We start from the raw sequence: 27,186 nt of genomic DNA, 5'->3' as shown, positions 1-27,186 counted from the left end.
TATCCTCACAAAGTAATAAGTTTTTATGTGTGCTAAAGAATTGTCTTTCACATACGTGGAATTCGAATAACTTCCTAATATACGCGAAAAGGCAATCAACTAAAAGATGAAATAAAATTTCAAAAGAAACACAAGAAATTAAAAGTTAACTAATGTAATCCACAACTAAAAGTTCACTATAATGTGACTGAAAATAAGAACTACATTTTCCCAACTGTTCCAAAGACATACAACTAAGAGAACTGAAGATGTCACTCAAATGTGAATCACTTGAACCTGAGTCTACCTAACAACAAAGCTCTTCCTGCCTGTTACAGGATGAGTTTGTCCTTCCCAAAATTCGTATGTTGAAGTCTTTACTCCCAATAGCTCAGAATGTGACCTTATTAAAGAACAGGTAAGGCCAGGCACAGTGGCTCATGCCCATAATCTCAACACTTTGAGATGCTGAGGCAAGACTCCTGGCTTGAGTCCAGGAGTTCAAGACCAGCCTAGACAACAAAACAAGATCCCTTCTCTAAAAAAAATTTAGAAACTACCTGGGCACAGTGCCGTGTGCCTGTAGTTCCAGCTACTTGAGAGGCTGAGGCAGGAGGACCACTTGAGCTCAGGAGTTCAAGGCTGCAGTAAGCCGTGTTCATGTCACTGCACTGTAGCCTGGACAACAGAGTGAGACCATTCCCCGCCACTCAAAAAAAAAAACACAGGGTCATCATTGCCAATGTAACTAAAATAAGGACACATGAAAATATAATTACACTGTAGGTATGATTAGTTAACATTAAGTAAGGTGAGCCCTAATCCAATATGACTGGCATCCTTATAAAAAGGAAGAATGTAGATAGACACAGAGATATGTACACAAAGAGAATGCTATGAAAGATCACCACTATGCTGCCACAAAGCAGCAAACTACTGTAAGCAAAGACAGAGGCTTGAAACAGATCCTTCCCTGGTGCCTTCAGAGGTAACATGAGGCCGGGTGCAGTGGCTCATGCCTGAAATCCCAGCACTTTGGGAGGCCAAGGTGGGCGGATAGTGTGAGAGCGAAGGAATTCAAGATCAGCCTGGGCAGCACGGCAAAACCCTGTCTCTACAAAAAATACACTTAGCCAGGCATGGTGATGCATACCTATAGTCCCTGCTACTCAGGAGACTGAGGCTGCAGTGAGCAATGATTGTGCCATAGCACACCAGCCTGGGTAATCCTGTCTCAAAAAGAAATGAAAAAGAGATAATACGACCCTGCCAACACCTTGCTCTTGGATGTGTGGCCTCCAGAACTGTAAGACAACATACCTCTGTTGTTTAAGCCACTACATTTGTTATACTATGCCACAGCATCCCTAACAAACTAACACACAGCCGCATTGTGTTTCCTCCCAAATAAGATTAACATTGATTAAATAACATTAAAGATGATTGTGCAGATAGGCAACTAGGTCACAGAGGGTCTGCAGTGCCAAGTTCTGGAAACGAACCTGCTGGTGAACAGGGAATACACTGAAAAGCTTTAAGCAGATTAATAATAGGTCTAATAAGTGCAACTGAATTTGTCACAGGTCTGAAAAAAACATTAAGCTCTGCCTAAAGATGCCTTTATGCTATGTTACACAAAAATATTCTTGCCATTATCAATAAAACTTCTACCCCACCACAAAATATGAATGTTTCAAGAAGACACCTTCATTTGTATGTCACATCTATTAATACCTAAAATTCTTCTAAATATTAAGAGATGTAGATAAAAAGTTACAGATCAAATGAGATTTTATTTTAAAAAAGTGTGTGTGTGTGTGTGTGTGTGTGTGTGTGTGTGCGCGTGTGCGTGTGCGTGTGTGTGTGTGTCCTGGAACATCAAATACCACATCTTGGTTTCATTTTATTTTGGGAAGGAAATGTTTGTCTGAGTAATTAATTGCCTTAGAGAAGCTTTCAATGATTCAGAGAACTAAGGATGTGACACCACTTGCAGCCTCCGCAGACCAACCCCTCAGTGAAGAAGCAGTAGCTAAATGTTAGGACCATTTGTTAAAATACTGGGGACTCCCTCCCCACTTTAAACAGTAACTTGATTCAATGGAAATTTTCCATTTAGAAAATAGTTGCATGTTATCTTTACTTTTTCTTTTAAGGCAAACTTTTACTGAAGTGTAATACATATACAGAGAAACACAAAATGCAATAAATTTTCACAGAACAAGTCCATGTAACCAGTACCATTACACGTAACATGACCAGAACCTGGGGGTCCCCTTAATGTTCTGTTCCCCGTACCCATAGGGCAATCTCTCTCCTGACTTCAAACACCAAAGATTAGTTGTGGTTGTTTTAAAATTTTCTATAAAAGGAATTATACAGTATTATGCTCTTATATGTCCATTCAACATTATGTTTGAAATCATTTACCTGTTTTTGCGATGGGATCTCACTCTGTAACCCAGGCTGGAGTCCAGTGGTGCAATCACTGCTCACTGCAGCCTCGACCTTCCGTGCTTAAGGGATCCTCCCACCTCAGCCTCCCAAGTAGCTGGGACTACAAGAGCACACCACCAAGCCCGGCTAATTTTTGTATTTTGAGTAGAGACGAGGTTTCGCCATGTTGTCCAAGCTGGTCTCCAACTCCTGGGCTCAATACACCTACTTACCTCCACCTCCCAAAGTTCTAGAATTACAGACGTGAGCCACTGCACCTGACCTATAGTCATTTACTTTAAATAGGTTTTAGAAATACGTATATACCATTTTTATTCAAACTAGATCCTCAGGTTTCATTTTGCCTAGTTTGAATTTTTCCAGCTTAAATTCCATTTGCATCAAAAGAAAATAACACTTAAGTGATCAAAGTAAACAATTTTAGTTTCCAGGACATTTTTCCACAAAATTGGCAAATAAAAGGTTCAAATATTTTGCATCACCTAAGATTTCACAAACCACAAACTTATCTACATAAATACATGTTTTGCACTATGTTCATGAAAGTAGAAGGAACGCATATTCCAGGACTATATCTAGGGTAAACTGGACAATCAAACAAAATTATCAGTTAATATGACAAAATATTAAAAAATGGAGAACCAGCTTAATACACACTTTTGAAAAAAAAATACATTTCATTATCCAAATAGCAAGCAATACCAATATGCCAAAATAAAAAAAAAAAAATCTTGCAATAATATGAAGTTAGTTTTTTAACCAGTTCTACCTACACCAGAAATAAAGGAATCAAATTTCCTAGAACCTAACTGAAAACAGTAGAAAGAAATTAATATGCCACCTACAGCAAACTCCAGAAATCAATATCCTATGCTAAAGAAGTCCAGAAGGGAAATCTGGCTGCACCCAGCTGTGTAATAAATCAATTTGTTACCATGACAGTCATCTCAAAACAGGAGTAATGGCTGACAGACAACAAAGAAGTTAGATCTGACTCAAGGACAATATACAATAGAGCCCCACAAGGTTTTTGTTTTGGTTTTATTTTTAACAAGTCTGTTAAATTATTCATTGGGAAGTAATACAAAACAGACTTCCAGAAGTCTTATTCTAATTTTAACATCATCAATGAGTCAATAAATTTTTTTAATGTTTCTAGAAATTTCTTTATTCAACAAATATTATGGAATACAGGTCAGGCGTGGTGGCTCTCGCCTGTAATCCCAGCACTTTGGGAGGCCGAGGTGGGCAGATCACTACAGGTCAGGAGTTCGAGACCAGCCTGGCCAACATGGTGAAACCCCGACTCTACTAAAAACACAAAACTTAGCCGGGCGTGGTGCCACACGCCTGTAATCCCAGCTACTCTCAAAGATGAGGCAGGAGAATCACTTGAACCCAGGAGGTGGAGGTTGCAGTAAGCTGAGATCGCACCACTGCACTCCAGTCTACGTGACAGAGCAACACTCCGTCTCAAAAAAGAAAAAAAAATGTATATGTATTATGGAATACACACTATGTGTACACTGTTGTCAGTAGATGGCAGGAATTCAATGATGAGTGGGGAAAAATAAGAATTGCTGTTTTTTTGGAGCAGGGAGACTTATTAATCCTAATAAAAAAATTATCACTGTTGTTAAGTGCTAGAAGAAAAGATACAAAAAAGGCTATAATAGTATTTATTAAGAAAATTTATTTGACTAACCTGGGAGAGGAAAGGCAATGACACTGGGGTGGCAGAGCTTAAGAAAAGATAAGAATTAAGTGTGTTACCGAGACGAGAAGAGCAAGTGCAAAAGCCCCGAGGCAGGCAGGAACATGGGCAGTGTAAGTAACAAAATCTATTATGCTGAGCTCCTAAGGACAAAATTAAGGTAATCCCAGAGTTTAGGAGCAAAGGTGAAAAAGACCTGGTTGTGACAATGCATGAGATTAAACTGTAGTGATAAATTCTAAATAATATTTAATTTCTCCATAAGATCTCATGCTTCTAAACACTAAACAATTTAAATACAGCTTGGGACAGAAAAGTATGATTATATGAAAGCCTACCTTTATCCTTAAAGTATCCCTGCTATGCTCATTCTTAGTGGAATTTCGAGAGGTCCCTATAATTTATACTTATTCTGAGTAGTAAAACCAATTCAGAGATGTAGAAAGCAATAAATAATATATTTGAAAAATTTAATTTGTGCTTTATATCCCATAGAAACCAATGAGTATTAAACATCTATTCAGTTGGAAGCAGTGGTTCATGTCTGTAATCCCAGCACTTTGGGAGGCCAAGGTGGGTGGATCACCTGAGGTCAGGAGTTCGAGACCAGCCTAGCCAATGTGGGAAAACCCTGTCTCTACAAAAAATACAAAAATTAGGCCAGGAGCAGTGGCTCACGCCTGTAATCCCAGCACTTTGGGAGGCCAGGGCGGGCGGATCACAAGGTCAGGAGATCGAGACCATCCTAGCCAACATGGTGAAGCCCCGTCTCTACTAAAAACACAAAAATTAGCTGGGCATGGTGGCACGCGCCTGCAGTCCCAGCTACTTATGAGGCTGAGGCAGGAGAATCGCTTGAACCCGGGAGGCGGAGGTTGCAGTGAGCCGAGATCGCGCCACTGCCCTCCAGCCTGGCGACAGAGTGAGACTCCATCTCAAAAAAAATAAAAATAAAATAAAATAAAATAAAATAAATAAATAAATACATAAATACATAAGTAAATAAATAAAAATTAGCTGGGTGTAGTGCCACATGCCTGTAATCCCAGCTACTCAGGAGGCTGAGGCAGGAGAATTGCTTGAACCCGGGAGGCAGAGGTTGCAGCGAGTTGAGATCTCGCAACTGCATTCAAGCCTGGGAAACAGAGTGAGACTACGTCTCAAAAAAAAAAAATTTACCATTTAAAAACTAGTAATTTGGCCAGATGCAGTGGCTCATACCTGTAACTCCAAGACTTTGGGAGATGTAGGCAGGAGGATCACTTGAGGCCAGGAGTTCAAGACCAGCCTGAGTAACATAGCAAGACCCCATCTCTACAAAAAAATTGTTAATAGGCCAGGTGTGAGCACACCTGTAGTCCTAGCTACTCAAGAGGCTGAGGCAGGAGAATCAATTGAGCCCAGGAGTTCGAGGATGTGGTGAACTATGATCACGCCACTACCCTCCAGTCTGAGCGACAGAGTGAGACTCTCTTTTTTTAAGCTAGTAATCCATTGAAGATATCCTTTACAACATTCTCCACAGATCCTAAGCTTTTAAGATACAACTAAGCACACAGGATCTCTGCAAGTGGGTGAGGATAATGGTCTTTCATCACTAACAAAGGACGTTATTGTAGTAGTTTATACCAAGAAAGTAAAAGACCAGGTGCAGTGGCTTATGCCTATAATCCCAGCACTCTGGGAGGCCAAGGCAGGAGGATGACTTGAGCCTGGGAGGTCGAGGCTGCAGTGAGCTGTGATCATACCACTGACAGCCTCGATGACAGAGCAACACCCTGTCTCAAAAAAAAAAAAAAAAAATCAGGAAACAAAACAAAGGAAAGAAAAAACTCAACCCCCATCTGGGAATCTAATTGCAGTACTCTGCTTTTTTTGTTTTGTTTTTTTTGTTTTTTAAGAGACAGTCTTGCTCTGTCACCCAGGCTGTAATATAATGGCATGTAGTTCACTACAGCCTTAAACACCTGGCCTCAAGTGATCCTCCCACCTGAGACTCTCAAAGTGCTGGGATTACAGGTGTGAGCCACCTTGTCCAGCCCAGCACCCTACTTCTGATTCTTCAGTTTAAGTAACCCTAAAGAACAGACAATATTTAACAAATACTCATTTAGAGAAAAAGCTGTTTGGAGAAGGCAGCCAACTCAGTTAGCTTCAAATCCATCACCAAAACGAAAGGAAACCACTGAGAAGGTCAAAGACAGTCTCCTTACCAAACAGTCAGACATCCACTGGACCTGGCAGGATGCAAAGGCACAGCCCCCACTCAAGCAAAAGGGTGCCTCACATGGAGTTGTTTTGCTCTGGGTGCCACGGAAATCTTCCAAACCATGTGTGGCCTTTATAGATCCTTCATAATACACTTAGCTTTCAGAGACAGCATACCTTTTTCACATGTCACAGAGGTTTTCAGATTCATTGAAACACTATCAGCCTCCATAAATACATAGTTCTTGCCCAAGCGCTTTAAGAACCATTCTGTAAATAAGTCCTTAGCAATCTCCCTTCACGTATTCTTCCAGACTCAAGAAGGGAGATGTATTAGTCCGTTCTCACGCTGCTATAAAGAACTGCCTCAGACTGGGTTATTTATAAAGGACAGAAGTTTAATTGATTCACAGTTCTACAGGGCTGGGGAGGCCTTAGGAAGCTTACAATTATGGTGGAAAGGGAAACAAACACATCCTTCTCATATGACAGCAAGAGAGAGAGGGGCTGAGCAAAGGTGGAAAGGCCCCTTATAAAACCATCAGATCCTGTGAGAACTCACTCACTATATCACAAGAACATGATGGGGGAAACTGCCCCCATGATTCAATTATCTCCACCTAGTCCCGACCTTGACACGTGGGGATTATTACAATTCAAGGTGACATTTGGGTGAGGACACAGAGCCAAACCATATCAGGAGGACTTCCTATAATCATAGTTCACCATGCCCAGCTAATTTGTAAAAATTTCACTACAACCATAGAGCACTGCAGCCTTGACCTCCTGTGCTCAAGAGATCCTCCCACTTCAGTCTCACAAGTAGCCGAGACTAAAAGCACATGCCACTGTGCCCAGATCCAAGACTGTTTTTGGTTTGTTGGTTGATTTCTATTTTTAGGGAGATACTCAGCAGAAACAGGGTGCCACAGTCCCGTAAATGGGAAAAATAGCCGGTGTTTTTCATGTTAAAGAGGTTTCCTTAACTGTCGGGCTTCTTGGAATCAATAATTCTGACTCTCTCATGAGGGAGACTGTACAGGCAGCATTTTCAACACATATTTGACTACTATTTTTGGTGAAATGTCCCCACTGACACCGGAATAACGTTCCATATTATAAATGTTGAGAAAGGTTAGCATTCAATACTGCACAAGGCAGCTTACCTCTTGACAGTGATCCAAACTGTATTACCACATTAAATTGTTATCAAGAGAAAGGATAATAAATAAGTAAATCTTTCCTTATACTGAAGTTATCATAATGTAATCTATATCTAAAAGAGTCGGCCAGGCGCAGTGGCTCACGCCTGTAATCGCAGCACTTTGGAAGGCCGAGGCGGGCGGATCACGAGGTCAGGAGATCGAGACCATGGTGAAACCCCGTCTCTACTAAAAATACAAAAAATTAGCTGGGCGCAGTGGCAGGTGCCTGTAGTCCCAGCTACTGGGGAGGCTGAGGAAGGAGAATGGTGTGAACCCAGGAGGCGGAGCTTGCAGTGAGCCGAGATCGCGCCACTGCACTCCAGCCTGGGCGACAGAGTGAGACTCCATCTCAAAAAAAAAAAAAAAAAGAGTTAACATATTTTGTTCCTTTCCCATGATTTAGATGTACGTACGCCCTAAACAAACAATCTGTGGTAACTCTGAGAGATTCTTCAGTCACTAAGAAATTCTTACTGCCCAATAGCTGAGTCTAAATCAAAGATAAATACAGACAGTACTGTAACCTACACACATCATTTAATCCTTACAGCAGATTTCTAACTGCTCTAAAACCTCCACTCTGATCAATTTATATCACACAAATACCTTCTCAGTTAATCTCCAACCAAGAAATTGTAGTTGTGAATGCAAATTTGTCTGTATTAAGTTCTAGCACTGACTTTTTTTTTTTTTTTTTGCGGGGCGGGGTGGGGAGGGGTGGAGATAGGGTTTCGCTCTGCTGCACAGGCTGGAGTGCTGTGATGTGAACGGGGCTTACTGCAGCCTTGCCCTCCTGAGCTCAAGAGATTCTTCTACCTCAGCCTCCTGAGTAGCTGGGACTACAGTCTCATCACACTCCCAGCTAATTTTTTACTGTTTTGTAGAGATACGGTCTCACTATGTTGCCCAGGCTGGTCTCCACATTGCTCAAGCAATCCTCCCGCCGCCTCAGCCTCTCAAAGTGCTGGGATTACAGTCATGAGCCACCGCGCCCAGCCCCACTGACATCTTTTGAAATTTAAAAAACTCCTGTGTGGGAGAATGAAAATCTGGAACTTGATGTGAAGTTCAGAACAGTAACAGCATTCCTCAGTAAAATGATTGTTCCAGATTATGGACATAACACAGTGAAGTATTTTAATCTCTTTCTCAGAAAAACATAAAAATGGGCAGCTTTAATCTGCTAATTACATCTCATACGAAATTCATGTCACTCTTCAACAGTAAAAGTAACTGAAACAAAATGATTTCACCTAGGTTTTACTGGCTTCTGTAAGAAAAGTATCTTCATTTTTTTTTTTTTGAGACAGGGTCTTGCTCTGTCACCCAGGCTAGAATGCAGTGGTGCAATCATGCTTCACTACAGCCTCGACCTCCCAGACTCAAGTGATGCTCCTGCCTCAGCTTCCTGAGTAGCTGGGACTACATACAGGTGTGTGCCACCAGGCCCACTAATTTGTAAAAATTTTTTGTAGAGATGGGGTCTCACTATGTTGCCCAGGCTGGTCTTGAACTCCTGAGCTCAAGCAATCCTTCTGTCTCCGCCTCCCAAAGTGCTGGGATTACACTGTGCCCAGCCTAAAAAAGGTGTCTTAATACACACAATACATCAAATGAAAAGGAAAGGCTTTGCTAGTGTTCAACAGGTTTTGACTCACTTGTTTCCCTGATCTCATCTAAAAGTTGAGTCTGTCTTTTTTTGAGCAATGCTATAAGCCACAATATACTCGCATGACCATAATACATTTACTGGAAAACCAAGCAGGTTAGATGACTTCTTCCATTATCGTTGATTAGAGAGCCTGAAGCTCAAATTTTTGGAAAAGGAAGTTAGCAGGAGCAATAAATCTCTGATCTTCAGGCCTTTTTTTTTTTTTGAGGCAGAGACTCGCTCTGTCGCCCAGGCTGGAGTACAGTGGCGTGATCTCAGCTGACTGCAACCTCCGCCTCCTGGGTTCAAGCAACTCTCCTGTCTCAGCCTCCTGAGTAGCTGGGATTAGAGGTGCACACCACCGAGCCCAGCTAATTTTTGTATTTTTAGTACAGACAGGGTTTCACCATGTTGGTCAGGCTGGTCTCAAACTCCTGACCTCAGGTCATCCACCCGCCTCAGCCTCCCAAAGTGCTAGAACTGCAGGCGTGAGCCACCATGCCTGGCCTAAAGGCCATTTTTCAAAAGTACCTCTCTAGAGTCTGGTCGATCCTGTCCCAAGGTAAAATTTCCTGTTTCCAAGAATCTTAAGGTTTACTTGTCTCCACCAAGCAGTCAATTCTGCAGGGTCACCAGAGTCTCATTTACGATTGAAGATTAAAAAGCAAGCATGAATTCAAAAGACAAAAAAATACTAAGCAGATGGTCCAGTTAGAGAACAAGCAGCACAGGAAAATAAGAAAAGAACTCATGAATGCATAAACCAGGACACAAGACCAAATTAAGGCAGACACAAGCAAGAAGTGGGTAAACCTAACTGACCAAAAGTGGGTCACATGTTTACCAAATTAAGTTTCCTACTCTTCTAGATTCCAAGCCTTCCTTAAAGTGTACAAAGCGTATTTATTTCACCATAATGCTAAGATCATTCCCCCACTGTAAACACTGGCAAGACCCAAACGTAAGGCTCCTTACCTCCTGGTCTGTAGACCACATCATCTTCAGTGATGTAGGATGTTATCTCGCCGGTATCTGTCCTTTCATAACGAGACTTTTTTTTCGGTGGTTTCTTCTTGTTCTTCTTCGTGGACTCCTCTGCGGTGGCACTATTGTTGTCATTGTCCTCGTCTTCACTGTGATCACTCTCAGCATAATTTTTGGCTCCTCCTTCTAAGGTACAGCTCCGGCGTGGCCTTGAATTCTCACTCTCTCTTGCTTTGTCTCTTTTCTCTCTCTCTCGGTCCCGGTCTCGGTCCCGGTCCTTCTCTTTGTCTTTGTCTTTGTCTTTGTCCGCTGTCATGATTCGCCACGTGCCTTCTTCTGTCCTCTCACGGCTAGGCCTCCGTGAAAGGTAGACAGTAAGCCTGGGCTTCAGTCTTCTGAATTTCTCACTCAATTCCAGGGAAAATCCAACCACTCCAACAACCCCAACGTTTCAAAAATGCTAGGAGAGAAAAAAGAATGGTTTTACTGTAACGCTTTTTCATATTTGTTTCCTAAAATAATGTTTTGTTAAATGAATCTCTTACTTATTCATGCTTTACACCTAAAAACTTCGCACAAGCCACAGGAGAAAAATTAAGTGTTAAAATTTTAAAACTACAGTTTTTGGTCTCCGCAAATGGTTTGGGGTTTTCTATGACACCAATAATAAAAACTGTCTGAACGTCTAAGAGTAAACTACACTTCCTCTACCTTACATGTTTTCTCCTTTTTAAAGAAAAAGCAAAGCAATACCCTGGTAGACAACATATAATAGGTATTATTATACAAAAGGAGCTTCATAACCCATAATATTAATTTAAAGAGGAAAGAATCTGTAGTAAAAATTATTTCCAGGCCAGGCACTGTGGCTCATGCCTTGTAATCCCAGCATTTTGAGAGGCCAAGCCAGAAGCACCACTTGAAGCCAGGAGTTCAAGACCAACATTGGCAACAAAGTGAGATCCCATCGCCAACATAAAATAAAATATTTCTACCTGAAAAAACAGTAACAGTTTACAGCACTGTCAAAAATGTCTCAGGATAGGCCGGGTGCGGTGGCTCACGCCTGTAATCCCAGCGCTTTGGGAGGCCGAGGCAGATGGATCACGAGGTCAGGAGATCGAGATCATCCTGGCTAACATGGTGAAACCCTGTCTCTACTAAAAAATACAACAAAAATTAGCTGGGTGTGGTGGTGTGCGCCTGTAGTCCCAGCTACTCAGGAGTCTGAGGCAGGAGAATGGTGTGAACCCAGGAGACGGAGCTTGTAGTGAGCCGAGATCGCACCACTGCACTTCAGCCTGGGCGACAGAGCGAGAGACTCCGTCTCAAAAAAAAAAAAAAAAGAAGAAAAGAAAAAAAAAGTCTCAGGATATCGCATAGAGCACTATATTCTAAAGATATTTTCTGGCTACTTCTACAAACTCCCAGAACTTCCTTCAAGAATAAAAATAATATTTAACTCAAACGAAAGTGAGAGCTTCAGAGCAAGATTTTTCCACCTTCAGTTACATTTTACACATCTTTTCATCCTACCATTTTCAGTTATGTTCCAAGGAAAATGATCTCTCTAAAGATGTATTACTGGCCAGGCATGGTGGCTCACACCTGTAATCACAGCACTTTGGGAGGCCAAGGCAGGGGGATCACGTGAGGTCAGAAGTTCGAGACCAGCCTGGCCAACGTGGTAAAACCCTGTCTCCACTAAACACACAAAAAGTAGCTGGGCACGGTGGCACACGCCTATAGTCCCAGCTACTTGGGAGGCTGAGGCAGGAGAACTGCTTGAACCTAGGAGGCAGAGGTTACAGTGAGCCGAGATCACACCACTGCACTCCAGCCTGGGCGAAAGACTCCGTCTCCATAAAGACAAGAAAATGTATTATCTCTGCCTTAACAAAACATAGCAGCTTCCAGAAACAACCTTCCATCTTTCGGGAATATTAAGTGGTTTATACAGTCTTCCAAATTTCTACTATAAATGGTATCCCTAATAAAGTTCTCCCCAAAAAGAAACCCAACAAGAAAAGTCTGAGGTTTTTAAGCATCTGCAATGGGAAAAGTGAATCCCAAACTCCAACCCAACACAGTTCTTACAGATATTTTATAGCAGGAAAAAATTTTGTCTTTCTAAGTCAGTTTTGGAATAGACCTAACAATAAATTTATAAATAAATAATTTATCTTTTGTTTTTCTTATGATCTTCCCCAATACCCTATCTCACTTATTCAACAAATCTTTACTAAATACTATGTGCCAAGTGTTAGAACTAAAACCACAATGGAGGAGAAAACTCACGGTCCTTGTTCTCAATGCTCAAATGCAACAAAAGGAGGCAACTGATCAATCTAAGAAGCTTCTGTTTCTCATGCAACTAGGGCGAGAAAGGAAACAGTCCATATAAACAAACAAAAGATTGGTCCTCTTTACTTAACAACCACAAACAAATCAGTTTGCAGTTGTATGCTTCAGATGCAGAGAAAATTCTCTTTAGTCAGCCAGGCATGGTGGCTCATACCTGTAAGCCCAGCACTTTGGGAGGCCAAGGTGGGCGGATCACGAGGTCAGGAGATCGAGACCATCCTGGCTAACACGGTGAAACCCCATCTCTACTAAAAACACAAAAAATTAGCCGGGCGTGGTGGTGGACGCCTGTAGTCCCAGCTACTCGGAAGGCTGAGTTAGGAGAACCGCTTGAACCCAGGTGGCAGAGGTTGCAGTGAGCTGAGATCGCGCCACTGCACTCCAGCCTGGGCAACGAGAGACTCCATCTCAAAAAAAATAAAAAAAGAAAAAAGAAAATTATCTTTGGTCATGCTAAAACCATAACAATTACCATATATTCTCTGCAGCGCTCTTAGGTCAAACCTCATACCAGAAAAGACCTCCTCATAAGCATCTCAAATATCCTTAGACATTCAGCAAAACAGAAAGTATTTAGTCTTTGGGAGATAGGTGATGAAGGAGCAATCATGCATCATAAGCTACATTAGAAGAAGGAACGCATGTAGCACAAAACCAGATTACTTCCTTCTACGTAAGAAACATGCTTTCAAATAGAATTTCCATTTTCTAAACATATTTCAAGAAAAGGAAAAATTATCACTGCCTACAAATGTTTTGCCCAGATGAACTGTCTGCTAAACAGATATTCATAAACGCCCAAGTCCTGGTAGGCTACTAGTGCTAGCAACTGAAAATACAGAGACCTACTACTTCCTTGACGAGTCTTAAGTTTAGAGCATGAACGAGCCAATCATGAAAGAAAGAAAACTATCAGGCCAGGGGCAGTGGCTCATGCCTGTCATCCCAGCACTTTGGGAGGCTGAAGCGGGCGGATCACCTGAGGTCAGGAGTTCGAAGCCATCCTAGCCAACATGGCGAAACCCTGTCACTACTAAAAATACAAAAATTAGCCAGGTGCAGTGGTGGGCGCCTGTAATCCCAGCTACTCAGGAGGCTGAGGCAGGAGAATCGTTTGAACCCAGGAAGCGGAGGTTGCAATGAGCCGAGATTGTGCCATTGCACTCCAGCCTGGGAGACAGAGCGAGACTCCGTCTCAAAATAAAAAATAAACAAACAAAAAACGATCAGCTAACACCATCGTTAAAATGTTCCTCTTTGACCCTGAAAACTCATCAGTGTCTACTGGGAGTCCAAAAAGAATGAAAAGCTTGGGCTGAAAACCTCTCCACTGCAACTGCAGTTTCAGACAGAAACACTTCTGATAACTTTAAGAAAAAAAATCATTCTCCCTGGGGTTAACAAAATAACTGCTCCAGAAAACTGAGTAGAAAACATTTTTTCAGCACTCAAAGAGAAAAAATAGTAAGTCCAAATTGTACATTCAACACTACTCACTACAAAATCATACACTGTTTCTATTTACAAAGAAAATAGAGTTGTTTCTGCCAAAAAGCAAGAAAGTTAAAAAATTCAAGAAACAATAAAGATGTCTATAAAACGAAATCCAGTATATGTGTATATTTATAAAATCAATGTTCTGAGTTATCTGAAAGTTGGCTCTATTTATATATTACATTATCTGCATGTTATATTAATATATTAAATTATATGAATAATTAATACCATATCATTTATATATTAATGACATATTTATATAACCAACTTTCAGATAAGTATGAACATTAATAATCTAAGCAAAAGTCAATCCAATTACCATTTACATTTGGCTTTAAAATACAGCTCAATGGGAATATATTTTTTTCCTCTACGTTTAACATATGAATTATAATTCTTCTGAGCCTTAGTGTACAGTGATCAACACATACCAATGATGTGACAGCTAAAGAAAGGGACCCAGAGAGGAACCAGATGGCACTGAGGAGAGTTGTCACTTCAATTTCCTAGAAATGATCTACAAAGTAGACGATACAACAACAGCATCTTTATTATAGCAACATGAGGTTTACAGAGCAAGTCCCTCATTTGATTCTTTCAACTCATGACGTGAACTGGACAAAAGTTGTCATCCTCGCTTTACAGTCTACAGAACTCAGAAGAGATCATCTGCACAAGGCCACGCAGCCAATGGGCACGAAGTAGGATTCCAGTGCAGCTGTCTCAGAGCTCAACCCTATCTGGCTTGCACAGGAACTCCTGCTGCCTGTGCTGCCAGGGTCTCCAGCTCTTCACAGGCACCAACTTCTCCTACATTCATCCATGCTGATGATTCACGCAGACAGATTTAAGAAACACACTCACTCTGCCCCCAAAGCTATTTTTCTCCAGTCGGAAAGCCAAAAACATTGAAAATATCTGTGTCAATCACTACCCAACCCAGTGAAACAGGAAACACATTATAATATGCTTTAAATAAGAAAAGGAAGAAAACCTAACCTAGAATACATTTCAGATTTACAACAAGCTTCAGCTACTCAGTGAACAAATGTCAAGTGAATGCCTATTATGTGCTATTTACAGCTCCAGGTGTTGGTAAACTACAGAAAACTCAACACAAAACCCCTGCCCTTATCCTGAGCTTATGTGCTCAGCAGTGAAGAGAGACCACCAACAAAAGGCACCATACCTAATGAGAAGATCTTACATGGGAAATCTAAGGGGGACAGACAGTGTTGCAGGACTGCAATTTTAAACAAGATGTTCAGGGAAGGCCTCTCTGAGGGGGCTTTGACCCTGAGTAGGAGCATTAGAGAGAAAGCCAAGGACACATGAAGGGAGGTGATACCTAAAGAGGGGAAAAAGTGCAAGGTCCAGAAGCAGGAAGGAGCCAGGCCCACTCAAGACACAGGAGGCCAGAGGGGCAGGAGTAGCACAAGAAGGGGGAGAGAGGTCAGAGATGAGTTCAGAGGTTGAAGGGGCAGGGGGAGGAGGACCTGATCCTGGCAGGCCTCATGGGCCAGGGAAAGGACTCTGGCTTTTACTCAAGTGAAATGAAGTTACTCGAATGACACTTCAGCAGGGATGTGAGTAGCAAAGAAACGCATGATCTGACTTCTGTTTACCGGAGATCACTCTGGCCGCTGAGAAAAACCTCAAGGGGCACAGGGGGCATGATCACCCAGCGAAGACAAGCAGCACCTGGGAAGGGCTAGGGTAGTAGCAACAGAGAATGGGAAAAGTCTCATGTTTGTATGTTTTAAAGGTAAGAGTCAAATAAATAGGATGTGCTGATAAACTTGTGAGGTGAGAGAGAGAGGGAAAAAAGAAAAAGGAATCTGGCCTGGATGGATGAAGCTGCTATTTGAGTTTCATGGGGAGACCAGGAATTTGGCTTTGAATGTGTTAAGCTTGATCAAGAAGCCTAGAAAATCACATAGAGTCTAAGTTGGCAGAGGTCCAGGCTGGAGATAATAATTTAGTTTTTAAAGCCATGAGACTGAATGAGATCACCCAGGAAGTGAGTACAATTTTTTGACAAAAATTTTAAAACTCATAAAAACATTTATTGCTCACGCTTGAGTGGAGAGGATATTCAAAATAGACTTACGAGTTACACATTTCCAAAGGCAGTACCCTTAGGACTCTTTTTAAGTATATTCCTCTCAATCATTTCCTGATTAGAAGATCATACATCATCATTTCATCTTAAGTAAGAATATGTGGGCAGTTGCCAAAGCTCAAATAATGGCAGCTTCACCTATTTAGCTGAAGGCCAGATTCCTCACAGTTTTTTGATCCTATTAGATTCCCCACTTAATCTAGGGGAAAGGATCAAAGCTTTCAACAGAGCCAATATACAGAATTACTCTTCATTTTAGGTTACTTCAGCCTCTACAAACACCATCTTACCTCTTCAAAATGAAGCCAACACCACCCGCAAACACCTCACACTACTTCTCAAAACCAATTCAGATAAAGCACAAAAATTTCAGTCATACTCATGGCCCAAATCTCATTTAAGAGAACCACTTCCTGGCTGGGTACAGCGGCTCATGCCTGTAATCCCAGCACTGTGGGATAACAAAGTGGGGAAATCATTTGAGGCAAGGAGGCAATCATTTGAGACCAGCCTGGGAAACACAGCAAAACTCCATCTTTACAAAAGAAAAATAAATGTAAAAATTAGCTATGCGTGGTGGTGCAGACCTGTAGTCCTAGCTACTCGGGAGGCTGAGGTGGGAGGTGGGAGGATTGTTTGAGGCCAAGAGTTCAAGGCTACAATGGGCTGTGATCACCACCACTGCACTCCAGCCTAGGGGACAGAGTGAGACCCTGTCTCTTAAAAAACCAAAAAAGAAAACCACTTCCTGTCAGTACTTAAGCTTAAGGAATGGGCCCAGGACAGAACTGGGGATACTGGACTGAGAAGCCAAGATCCAAGTTCTTAGCACTGCCGCTTGCTGCACTGCCTTGGGCAAATCACTCTACCTGTCTGAGTCTCAGTTTCATTGCTGTAAAAGGGGACAAGACCTACCTATTTCACAATGCTGCTGTTGAGAATTACACAAGTATACTACATGTAAATGTACTTATAGATTGCAAAGTGCTTTACAAATGTAAAATATCAACAATATATATTTATTTCAGTCATGATTTACATCTACTATGGTAGATAATAAGCTATGGAAGATATAAAGGTAGCCAAAACACCCCTATCCTCTAGAAACTTATCTATTTGGGCGGGGGTAAAATCTATCCAGTTCCATGATTAAGAAACAAATCATGCAGAATTAACTACAAACGAAGAAAAAAAATTAAAAATATTTCCTCTTGGGTCATGTAAAACTCACTTATCCATGGAAATCTGCCCCTCCCTCCTGAGTTCCCAATCCTCAAGCTCTACTCATCTCCATTGCTCAAGCCAGGCTATTAGGATGCTTGACTTTTGACTAAATACAGTGAGCGAAGTCCTCCAATTAATTCTTCCTCACTCAACCACAGTAAGACATACTTATATTTTTCAAATGCCCGACCACACTCTAGGCATTTTGCTAAGCACTTAGTCTACCAGACACATCCTGAACACCTCTGTAATGGACCCACTGCTCCAAATGAATCTTAGCTTACCTACTTCACGCCACCATCATCCCTCATGCAGATGAATACAACTGCTTTCTAACAGATCTTGGTGACTACAAAACATTGTTTGCCTTTGCCTTCCTCCCATCTGTCCTCCAGTGCAGCCAGCCAGCCAGCATATCTGAGGTCCCACCACTTTTTTTCATAATAGCTCAATTGAGATATAATTCACATTCCATATGAATCACCATTTAAAGCATACAATGCAATGCCCACCATTCCTTTTCAAAGATTATGGGGCTGCCCCTTCACCTCTCCAGCCTCACCTCTCCCCTACTGCTTCTACCTCCACCCCTCCTGCATGCTCCTCCTGCTGCCTCAAGACACTCCTTCAGTCCCTAGAACCCAACTGCTGGGAATACTCTTCCCCGCCCCTTTGTCTGTGTACCGTCTACTGACCCTCAGAGTCTCCAGCGTTTCTGCTCTCCAATTCCAGGAGGCCTCCCAGACCTACCCAGAGTCCAGCCTTCTCTCTGCCCCTCAATCCTGCCTGTAAAATGGCCCTCATTGATCCTACTAGTGTTATCAGTTGTTAACTTACATCACTTCCCCACTAACAGCAAAGTCCACAAAGGCAAAGACCATGTCTACCATGTCATATTCCGTGAAGCAACTCCCACTCAAGCAATTTCCTCTCTGCAGCAAATTCAGGAGAGCATTTTCCTCATCATTATTTGATTATTCAGTAGCAGCTGACAGGGGCTGGCCACACACCCTCCTGGAAGGCCTCTTTTCCTTTCACTTTCTAGACACGATCCTCTCCAGGGCCTATCTAACTGCTCCCTCCACTTCTTATACTAGGCCAACCAGTGTAGGAGTTCTGTTGGGGCACTCCCTCTTTTCTCATCCTCTACTTTCTACCTGGCCAATCTCATATATAATGCGTTCATCAGTAATCAGATACCAGGACACACAGGAGGATCCACACATGCACATGTCCACCAGATTTCCCCTTCAGCTTCAGACGCATGTGAAAACTGTTCACCTGGGGTCTCTTCTTGGATATCTCAAAGGCACCTCAACATGTCCAAACCAAAGGCATACTCTGCGTGCACCACCAAGCCTGGCTAATTTTTAAAATTTTTTGTACAGACAGGGTCTCACTATGTTGCCCAGGCTAGTCTTGAACTCCTGGGCTCAAGCAATCCTCCTGTCTCTTCTCTTTAATCCCTACATCCCATCATCAACAAATTATCTCATCGTTACCTTATAAATTTCTCTCAAACTTATACCTCCAAACACCTCCAACATCACAAATCTTAGTTCAATCTACTAGTATGGCTTTCCTGGACCACTTGAATCGGTTCTTGATTAGTCTCTTCAAATCCATTCCTCTGAACTCCTACAATTATTTTACTGTACTGCAGCCAGGGTGTTCCTTTAAAAAGACTAATGACATTATGTCAATCTCCACTTTACAATACGTCAGTGACTCCTCACTTTGGTACATTAAAAATCCAAATCCTTATCATGATCTACAAGGTGCTTATCCTTTTTTGGCTTCATCTCACAGCACTGTCTTTCAGTCTACACCCAGCCACACTATCCCTCCCTCAGTTCCTTGAACACACCACACTCCTTCCTACCCAGAGTCCTTTGCTAAGGTTCTTCCTATCCTTCGTAATGCTCTTCGTCTGGCCTAGGTGCCTCCTAGCCTTCCTTCAAGTCATAGCTCAACAGCAACGTCCTGAGGATAGCTTTCTTGTCCAAAACAGGTTAAATCCCCTTCATAGCATTTTCCACAACTGTAGTTTTAAATTTACTTGTGTGATTTGGTTAGCTTCTATCTCCACCTCCCAGCTAGAAGTTCCATGAGGGACTGACCCTTGACTGTTTTTTGCCTTTTGCTGTATTTCCAATTCCTAACTCACTGCCTGGCACAGAAAGAGGAATAATAAATTATTTCTTCTTCCTTCCCACCCTCTCACACATACGTTGGATCAGTAAAGAGGGCATTATGATGAGATTTTTATTGGGGAAAGAAAATATTTCATGAATAAATAACTGAAGAGGTACTTGATTTGGTTCATAAACCATGAGTAGGATAAGGAGACGCAAAGAGAAGAAGACAGTCCAGGTGGGAGGAACTTCACTTAAGAGAGTGTTCAGTTAAATAGCTACAGGGGAAAAAGAGCAGTAAAAGTAAATTTAAGTAGAGCAGGTGGAAGGAATAATGGAATGCCCCAAAAATAATAAAGCAGCCAACACTCACTGGGCACTTAATATGCATCAAGCACTTTACACATGTTAATTCATTTAATCTTCACTATAACAAAGGTGACAATGTAATTTATGATCCAAACTGGATAGATCTGAGAGAGAAAAAAGACACAACAAGTAACTATGCAGGAAAAACATATGAAGGCCAGGTCATATATCCTAGCTATACCCTTATTCAGTCAGTACTATTGTTATGTATATCTTATCAATGCAAAAGTAAGCACTGAGAGGCCGAGCAAGTTGACCAAACCCACACAACTATGTGCGAGACCTAGGATATGAACCCAAGCAGCTGACTCCAGAGCCTATATGCTTAACCACAAAGCCATCCTGCCTTCAATGACATGGACTTAAAAGCCAAGTTATCCAATACAGTAGGTTAAGTGAAAAAGGTGCTGCTGCAGGCTACTGTGATGAAAAGAGCAGTCTAGGAACATTCATCTTATCTGGCAGTAGGAGATGTTTTCCACCAAGAGTTGTTAGTGTCGGCCAAACAAACTTACTTTCAAATCCATATTCTCTGAAAGCCTAAGTAAGGAACCGAGGCACCTCAAGTACTTTTGCCTGTGCCATTTCTGCATTTATTGTGTATCCAAAAAATGTGTTAGCATTCTCCTTTAGGAACACAAGGAGACAGTCCACGTGTGGAAGACCTATATGAACATCTTACTCTGCTAGCCCTGCCTCCAAGAGAAGCAGCTGCAGCCAGCACGCAGCAGAAAACCAAAGAGGCACCCTATAGCTGGGAGACTTGCTTCCAAAGGGAAATCAATTTTCCTTTCCTGTTGCCTTTCATATCAACACGCCTGGGAAAGAAGACGTAATGGCTTTTGCTCTGGAAAGGGAAATGTCACTCTAACACTTGTATTCACTGAATAAGAAGTAAGGCATTCTCATAAACAGTAACCTGATGCAGAGAATACTTCAAAATATGCCAGAGAATTGCAGATGAAACTGCAAGATACCACTGAAATATGAAGTCAGCAGATCTGTAAACTCAGACAGAAATAAAACAGCTTTTTATCTGAAAGTTATGCGGTATTGAGAGTTTTTCCATGTTTTAAAGTTCTTCCACCTGACCCAAACCAACCACATAAGCAAACAGCTACATATACCCCTGCACAATTCTCTACCTCTGAGGTTAATGAATAAACTCAATCAATCCTGCTAAGGGTTTATACACTCATTCTCAGAACAGACGGCTTATTTAAGGAACCTAAATAACTGCAATGGGATGCCCAGGCCAAATTCAAAGAGCAGCCTTTGTGGTGTCAGAGCAGACGGCAGCACAGAATAAACCCTTTCATGAGGACTGAGTTTAATGCTGATAGTAGCACTTCCTCATCTCCTTGAGCTTTGGGGAAACAACTGAGAGAACTAAGATTAAAAGACTCTAATAAATAAGGCTTCTCAATTTCTTCCAAAAAGACATAGTAATAACAAAACACAAGACTGCTGCAGAGGGTGCAAAAGTACCCAAAACAGGAAAACTCGAGGCTACAACTAACCCAATTAAAACCAAGTAAGAAATGATATATAACCTTTATTATTTGAAGCAAAAAATTCCCAAAGATAAGGTGCCCCAGGAGGTTTCCAATAAAAATTAAAAATCCTGTCTTTCTTTAAAAAAACACACAAACTTGGCCAGGTGTGATGGCTCACGCCTGTAATCCCAGCATGCTCGGGGGGCCGAGGCAGGAGGATCACCTGAGGTCAAGAATTTGAGACCAGCCTGGCCCACATGGCGAAATCCCATCTCTACTAAAAATACAAAAAATTAGCTGGGCATGGTGGCATGTGCCTGTAATTCCAGCTACTTGGGAGGCGGAGGCAGGATAATTGCTTGAACCTGAGAGGCAGAGGTTGCAGTGAGCCAAGATGGCGCCACTGCACTCCAGCCTGGGCAACAGAGCAAGACTCCATCTCAAAAAAAAACAACAACAACAAAACCCACACCAACTCATTCATACAAGTAACTGCTTTCACATACTTTTAAATGTGAAGCTTTTTCAATTATATACAATTAGCTTGTACATTGCCAACAGTTGTGTCTCTTCTACTCAGCAGGTTAACGGGAAATGCACTGCTCACTCTAAACAGGGTTTCTCAACTGAACTACAATTAACATTTGGGGACAGATAATTTTTTGTTGTGGGGGGCTATCCTGTGCATTGTAGGATATTTAGCAGCATTCCTGGCCTCAACCCATATAGATTCTAACAACGCAACCCACTGCCCCAATGAGAACTACAAAAATATCTACAGATACTGCCACATATCCCCTGGGGAGCAAATGTGCCCACAGTTGAGAACTACTGCTTTAAACAAATTATTTGTCCATTGCAGGGATTTCAAAGGGTTAAGCATCTGTGTTGCTTCATGCAAAATTATGCTTCACTAATATGCAATCCATAAAACACCATTACAAAAACTATAGTCTGCCATGTTCTTTGTTCTCTGAAATAAACTAGACAAATTCAAAGTACTGCTTGAAACGGTAATTCCACAGATGTTTGAGGGTGAATCAGGAGAACATAATCAAATATCCTGAAAATTCTGTTGTTTACTGGCAAGTCCTGAAGCTTGCTAGGAACAGTATTACTCATAGGTGACCTGCTCTGGTCATGGGGTCAAGTGGAAGCTTCCGCTGTCACACAACTAAAGAGAAAACCTGGTGTCCACAAATGCCAAGGGCAAGGGAAGCCAAATGCCGATGAAACCAAATCCCTGATCTGAAAGGGGAAAGGAATTCCTAAACTCACTTTCCCAAAGCATGGCTGTAAACAGAAAACCAAGTGGAAAAGATAAATGCAAAACACAAGCAGATGGGTAAATAAAGTGTGGCATACATCCACACAATAAAATATCCAGCAATAAGAAATGAGGTACAGATACATGTTACAACATGGGTGAACCTTGAAAACATTATGCTAAATGAAAAGAGCCAGTCACAAAAGACTAGATACTATATGATTCCACTTGTAATAAATGTACAGAAAAGACAAATCCATAGGGACAGAAAGCAGATTACTTGTTGCCTAGGGTTGCAAGGGGTAAATACAGAGTGACTGCTATGGTTATGGGGCTGCTTCTGGGAATGATGAAAATGTCCTAAAATTGATTGTGGTGATAGTTGCCAGTATCTGCGAATATTCTAAAATGCACTAAAGTGTGTGTGTGTGTGTGTCTGTGTCTGTGTTGCGTTTTTAAGACAGGGTCTCACTCTGTCGCCCAGGCTGGAGTGCAGTGGCGTGATCACGGCTCACGGCAGTCTTGACCTACCGGGCTCAAGCAATCCCCCCCAACTCGGCCTCTCCAGTAGCTGGGATTATAGGTGTATGCCACCACACCCGGCTAATTTTTTTGTATTTTGCAGAAATGGGGTTTCACTGTATTGCCCAGGCTGGTTTCAAATTCCTGGGCTCAAGCAATCTGCTTGCCTTGCCCTCCAGCAATCCGCCCGCCTTGGCCTCCAGAATGCTGAGATTATAGGCATAAGCCACCATGCCCAGCCAACTGTACACTTTAAATAGGTAAATTATATGACATGTGAATTATATCTCAACAAAGCTGTTTTAAAAACACACACACACAGCAGCAGCAGCAGCAACAATTACAAACTAACAAGAAAAAGCTCAGGCTTCACTACAGCCAAACAAAGGTGCATCTGGCTATGAAATTCACAAGGATGAGCTTTACCTCTGCAATTGAGAAAAACCACCTTTTAAAGCTGTAAAAACACAGTCAATTAAACTAGTAGACAGAGTTTTATTTCATGTAATGCTGAGAATGAAAGAGAGCCTTCTTTGGACCACGGTAATCTTTAATATACAGGAATTCTTGGTCAGGCTTACTATCTCTGTATAGCATGTTCAAAAGTAGATTAAGTTGGACAGGGTTTCTTTCAGTTTGCAGAGTTCTAAGATTCAAAGTAATGTGCAACCATGGCACATAAGCTCTCAGCGTGTGATGAAAGGAAATGACAGGGTGAATTTTATATTTAACTTAATACAATTACACTTCACACCTACAGAAAAAAATCAAAAGCATTCAAAATGCACTTCTAATCCACAGGTACAAATTATATCAAAGGAAAAATGGAACCACAAAACTCATGAGAGCAGCTCTTTTAAACACTTAGAATCTTTAAGTCTAAGATAAAAGGCAAAGTAGCTCTCACTAAAAACAGAAGTCTCAGTCAAAATTCAATTTGCTGTTTTCTATGTCTGAGCCATTCTAACTGGGTGTGATTCTAGGTTGACCAAATGTATTAACCCTGCTGTCTCTGTTAACCTGATGTCATTCAAAGAGAAAAGCAGAAGAGCCACTAGAACAATTCAATTAAGATGCCAGCAACTAGTAACTAACCAGGGAGGGCAGGAGAAGTCCCAGGAGCTAGAACATAACACTTAAATGTAGTTATAACACTGATCATCAAATAAACATCAATCTCCAGAGGAGATTCTGTCAGTTCCCCCATTATTTCAGCAAATGTTTACTGAGTTCATACTAGGTGGCCTAGGAGCTATGTCCAGAACACACACAATCTCTAACCTCAGAGAGATTACAATCTAGTGGGGGAGAGAGCAGACAATAAACAAACAAGTAGATTACTACAGACACAGTCTATAAGTTGGCCATAAGATGTGCTATAGAAAAAAAATAAAGCTGGGCAATGGGCATGGAGAGGTCATCAATTTAAGGTAATCACTGGCAAGGGATCACTGGACCTAAACGAAGCAAGGTGCAAGTTACATGGTTAAAGTGGGGGAAAGCATTCTGGGCAGAGAGAAAAGCAAGCACAAAGCTCTGACTCAGGCATGGACATGCCTGGCATGTCCAAGCAACAGCAAAGGGACATGGTGGCTGAAGCAGTGAGGGCAAGAAGAGTTGGAGCCAGAGAGATAGCTCAGTACTTACTCAAATAAGGGAAAAGCCATGGTGGAGTTTTGCATAGAGAAGTAACAATCTGAGGTACATTTTAACAGACTCCCTCTGGCTCCTCTACGATTAGGAAACAACTCAGGCAAGGTCGTAGTAGTGAAGGTGTTAAGCAGTGGTCAGATTCTAGCCCTCAGAAACTGACAGAGTTTTATGCTGACAGAGCGCATGTGGTGTGAGAAAAAAGGAGAGCCAAGGAAGACAATAAGGTTTAAATTCAAGCAACTACAGTCATTTACTGACATGGAAAGAGAACAAAAACTGGGAATTCTGTTGGAATGTATTAAGATGTATGTGTTGAGTGGTCAGAAAGCTCTGGGCTAGACCTAAAGCTAGGAGTCCTCAGCGCACAAGTACTAATAACCATGGGGCTGGATGGTATCAAAACAAACTACTAGGGATGAAATATTCAAGATGGCAAAGAATGCTTTGGAGTGAACATTATGGACAGGCCAAAAACGTTCTGCGAACTGCCAATGAAGCTGCAATGGTAGAATGATGGAAAGACTGTACATGACCACGCTCTGAAAACGATACACTTTTTTATTCACAGAGAAGCCCTCTACATAGGTAATGGTTGCCTATGGACAAATTCTGTATTAATGATGTTACCAAATGCTGCATTTAATAAAATCCAGACTGCTTAAGTCCTTCCTGGCTGGTTTCCACACTAGAAGACACATAGGATGGGAACACCTCCCCCTGCTGTTTCACAGGGAAATACACCAGCTGTCCAAATGACTTTCGCCAGGCCCTTCTGGGCTAATGAATTAAGGAAGGAAACACTATTTGAAAGATTCTTGCCTTGTAAATTAATTTTAAAAAGAGTTATCAGATTTAAAAATTAGCTTTCTTAACATTTTTGAGGGCCTAAATTAAAATTTTTAATGTCCATGTGAAAAGAGAAAAAGAAAACATGTAGTGACTACTTATATGAATTTAAAACAAAGTTCAACTGTAGAAAAAATGAAATTTAATGGGTTCGCTAGTGATGTTTAGCTGGTACCACAATTTGAATCCGAAATAATTCAAATAGAGCAACATTTATATGTCTCAGGAAGGCACACTGTTTTAAAGTAATTGATATGAAAAGGTAAAACTAGATCCAAAATCTGTGAGCATTATCATGAGAAATATATGATTACATTTGTAAGAGAAAGGGGAAAGCTGCTAGATTTAGAAAAAACTTCTCAGCCGGGCGTGGTGGCTCATCCCTAAAATTCTATCTAGCACTTTGGGAGGCTGAGGCAGGAGGATCACTACAGGCCAGAAGTTTGAGACCAGCCTGGGCAACATAGTGAGCTCCCATCTCCACAAAAAATAAATAATTTTTAAAAACAAAAAAAGAAGAATCTCACTCTGGAAATATATTTTTTGTTTGTTTTTTTGAGTCAGGGTCTCTCTCTGTCACCCAGGCTGGGATGCCGAGGCATGATAATGGCTCACTGCAGCCTCGACATCCTAGGCTCAAGCAATCCTCCCACCTTTGCCTCCAGAGTAGCTGGGACTACAGGTACATATCACCACACCTGGCTAAGTTTCCTTAATTTCTGTAGAGTAGGGATCTTGCTAGGTTTCCCAGGCTAGTCTCAAACTCCTGAACTCAAGCAATCCTCACACCATGGCCTCCCAAAATCCTGGGCTACAGGTGTGAGCCATCATGCTCAGCCTGGAAATCTAATTTAAAGAGATCAAATTATCAAATTCTGGCTAATGACAGGAAAGATGCTTCCAGCAACTGGAAAAAATGCAGTATTATTCCACCACTTTCTATCCACTCCTGTGCAAACAAATTTCCTCACTGCAAGTGGAAAAAGGAAACTATGAAAAAGCAAAGAATGGCGCATACCTTCAAAAACGTCACTTAAAATTACCACTGCAGGTGTCAACAATAACCTTTATGGTTATTCAGCCTCAGATATACTTGGCTTCTGGACTCAATCAATATGTCAATCTTATTGTAACTTCACAGTTTACAGCGTCTCCATGCAGCAACAGCAACAACAAAAAAAAACTCAAGAATATGCCAGCATCCTTGTATCAGATGTTTACAACCAAACAAAAATCTTTAATACTATTTGCTCAGGGTAAAATACCAATTCTATCTGCAAAACAAACAAACAAACAAAGCTCTTTAAATATTTAATCAGCAGTAATTAGAATTGGAGGACAGAATGACTAGAATCAGATGGAGGGAAGAAAAGGTTTTCATTTCTACCCTCCTGATAAGGAAAACAGCCATACATTCAAGAATAAAATAATCTTTATCATTGAGAGGAGCCTAATTGATCGATTTATTTATTTATTTTGAGACGGAGTTTTAC

General features: G+C 41.5%; 1 protein-coding gene across 10 annotated transcripts in view; it reads right to left on the bottom strand.

The window, feature by feature from the left end:
* Window positions 1–27,186, bottom strand: part of RERE (arginine-glutamic acid dipeptide repeats) — a 466,306-nt gene that overhangs the window by 290,803 nt on the left and 148,317 nt on the right. For 9 of the 10 annotated variants that reach the window (XM_063668254.1, XM_054440862.2, XM_063668280.1 and 6 more), the window contains one exon: window positions 10,190–10,658. In XM_063668254.1, the coding sequence (XP_063524324.1) occupies window positions 10,190–10,514 (325 nt within the window). In that variant the 5' untranslated portion in view covers window positions 10,515–10,658. Of the gene's footprint in view, window positions 1–10,189; window positions 10,659–26,711; window positions 26,968–27,186 lie in introns of those variants that run through there. The other variant, XM_063668270.1, reaches the window with a different exon arrangement.

This window comes from Pongo pygmaeus, chromosome 1 (assembly GCF_028885625.2).
Source record: "Pongo pygmaeus isolate AG05252 chromosome 1, NHGRI_mPonPyg2-v2.0_pri, whole genome shotgun sequence".
Classification (NCBI taxonomy): Eukaryota; Metazoa; Chordata; class Mammalia; order Primates; family Hominidae; genus Pongo; species Pongo pygmaeus.
This window is presented reverse-complemented; position numbering and strand designations above follow the sequence as displayed.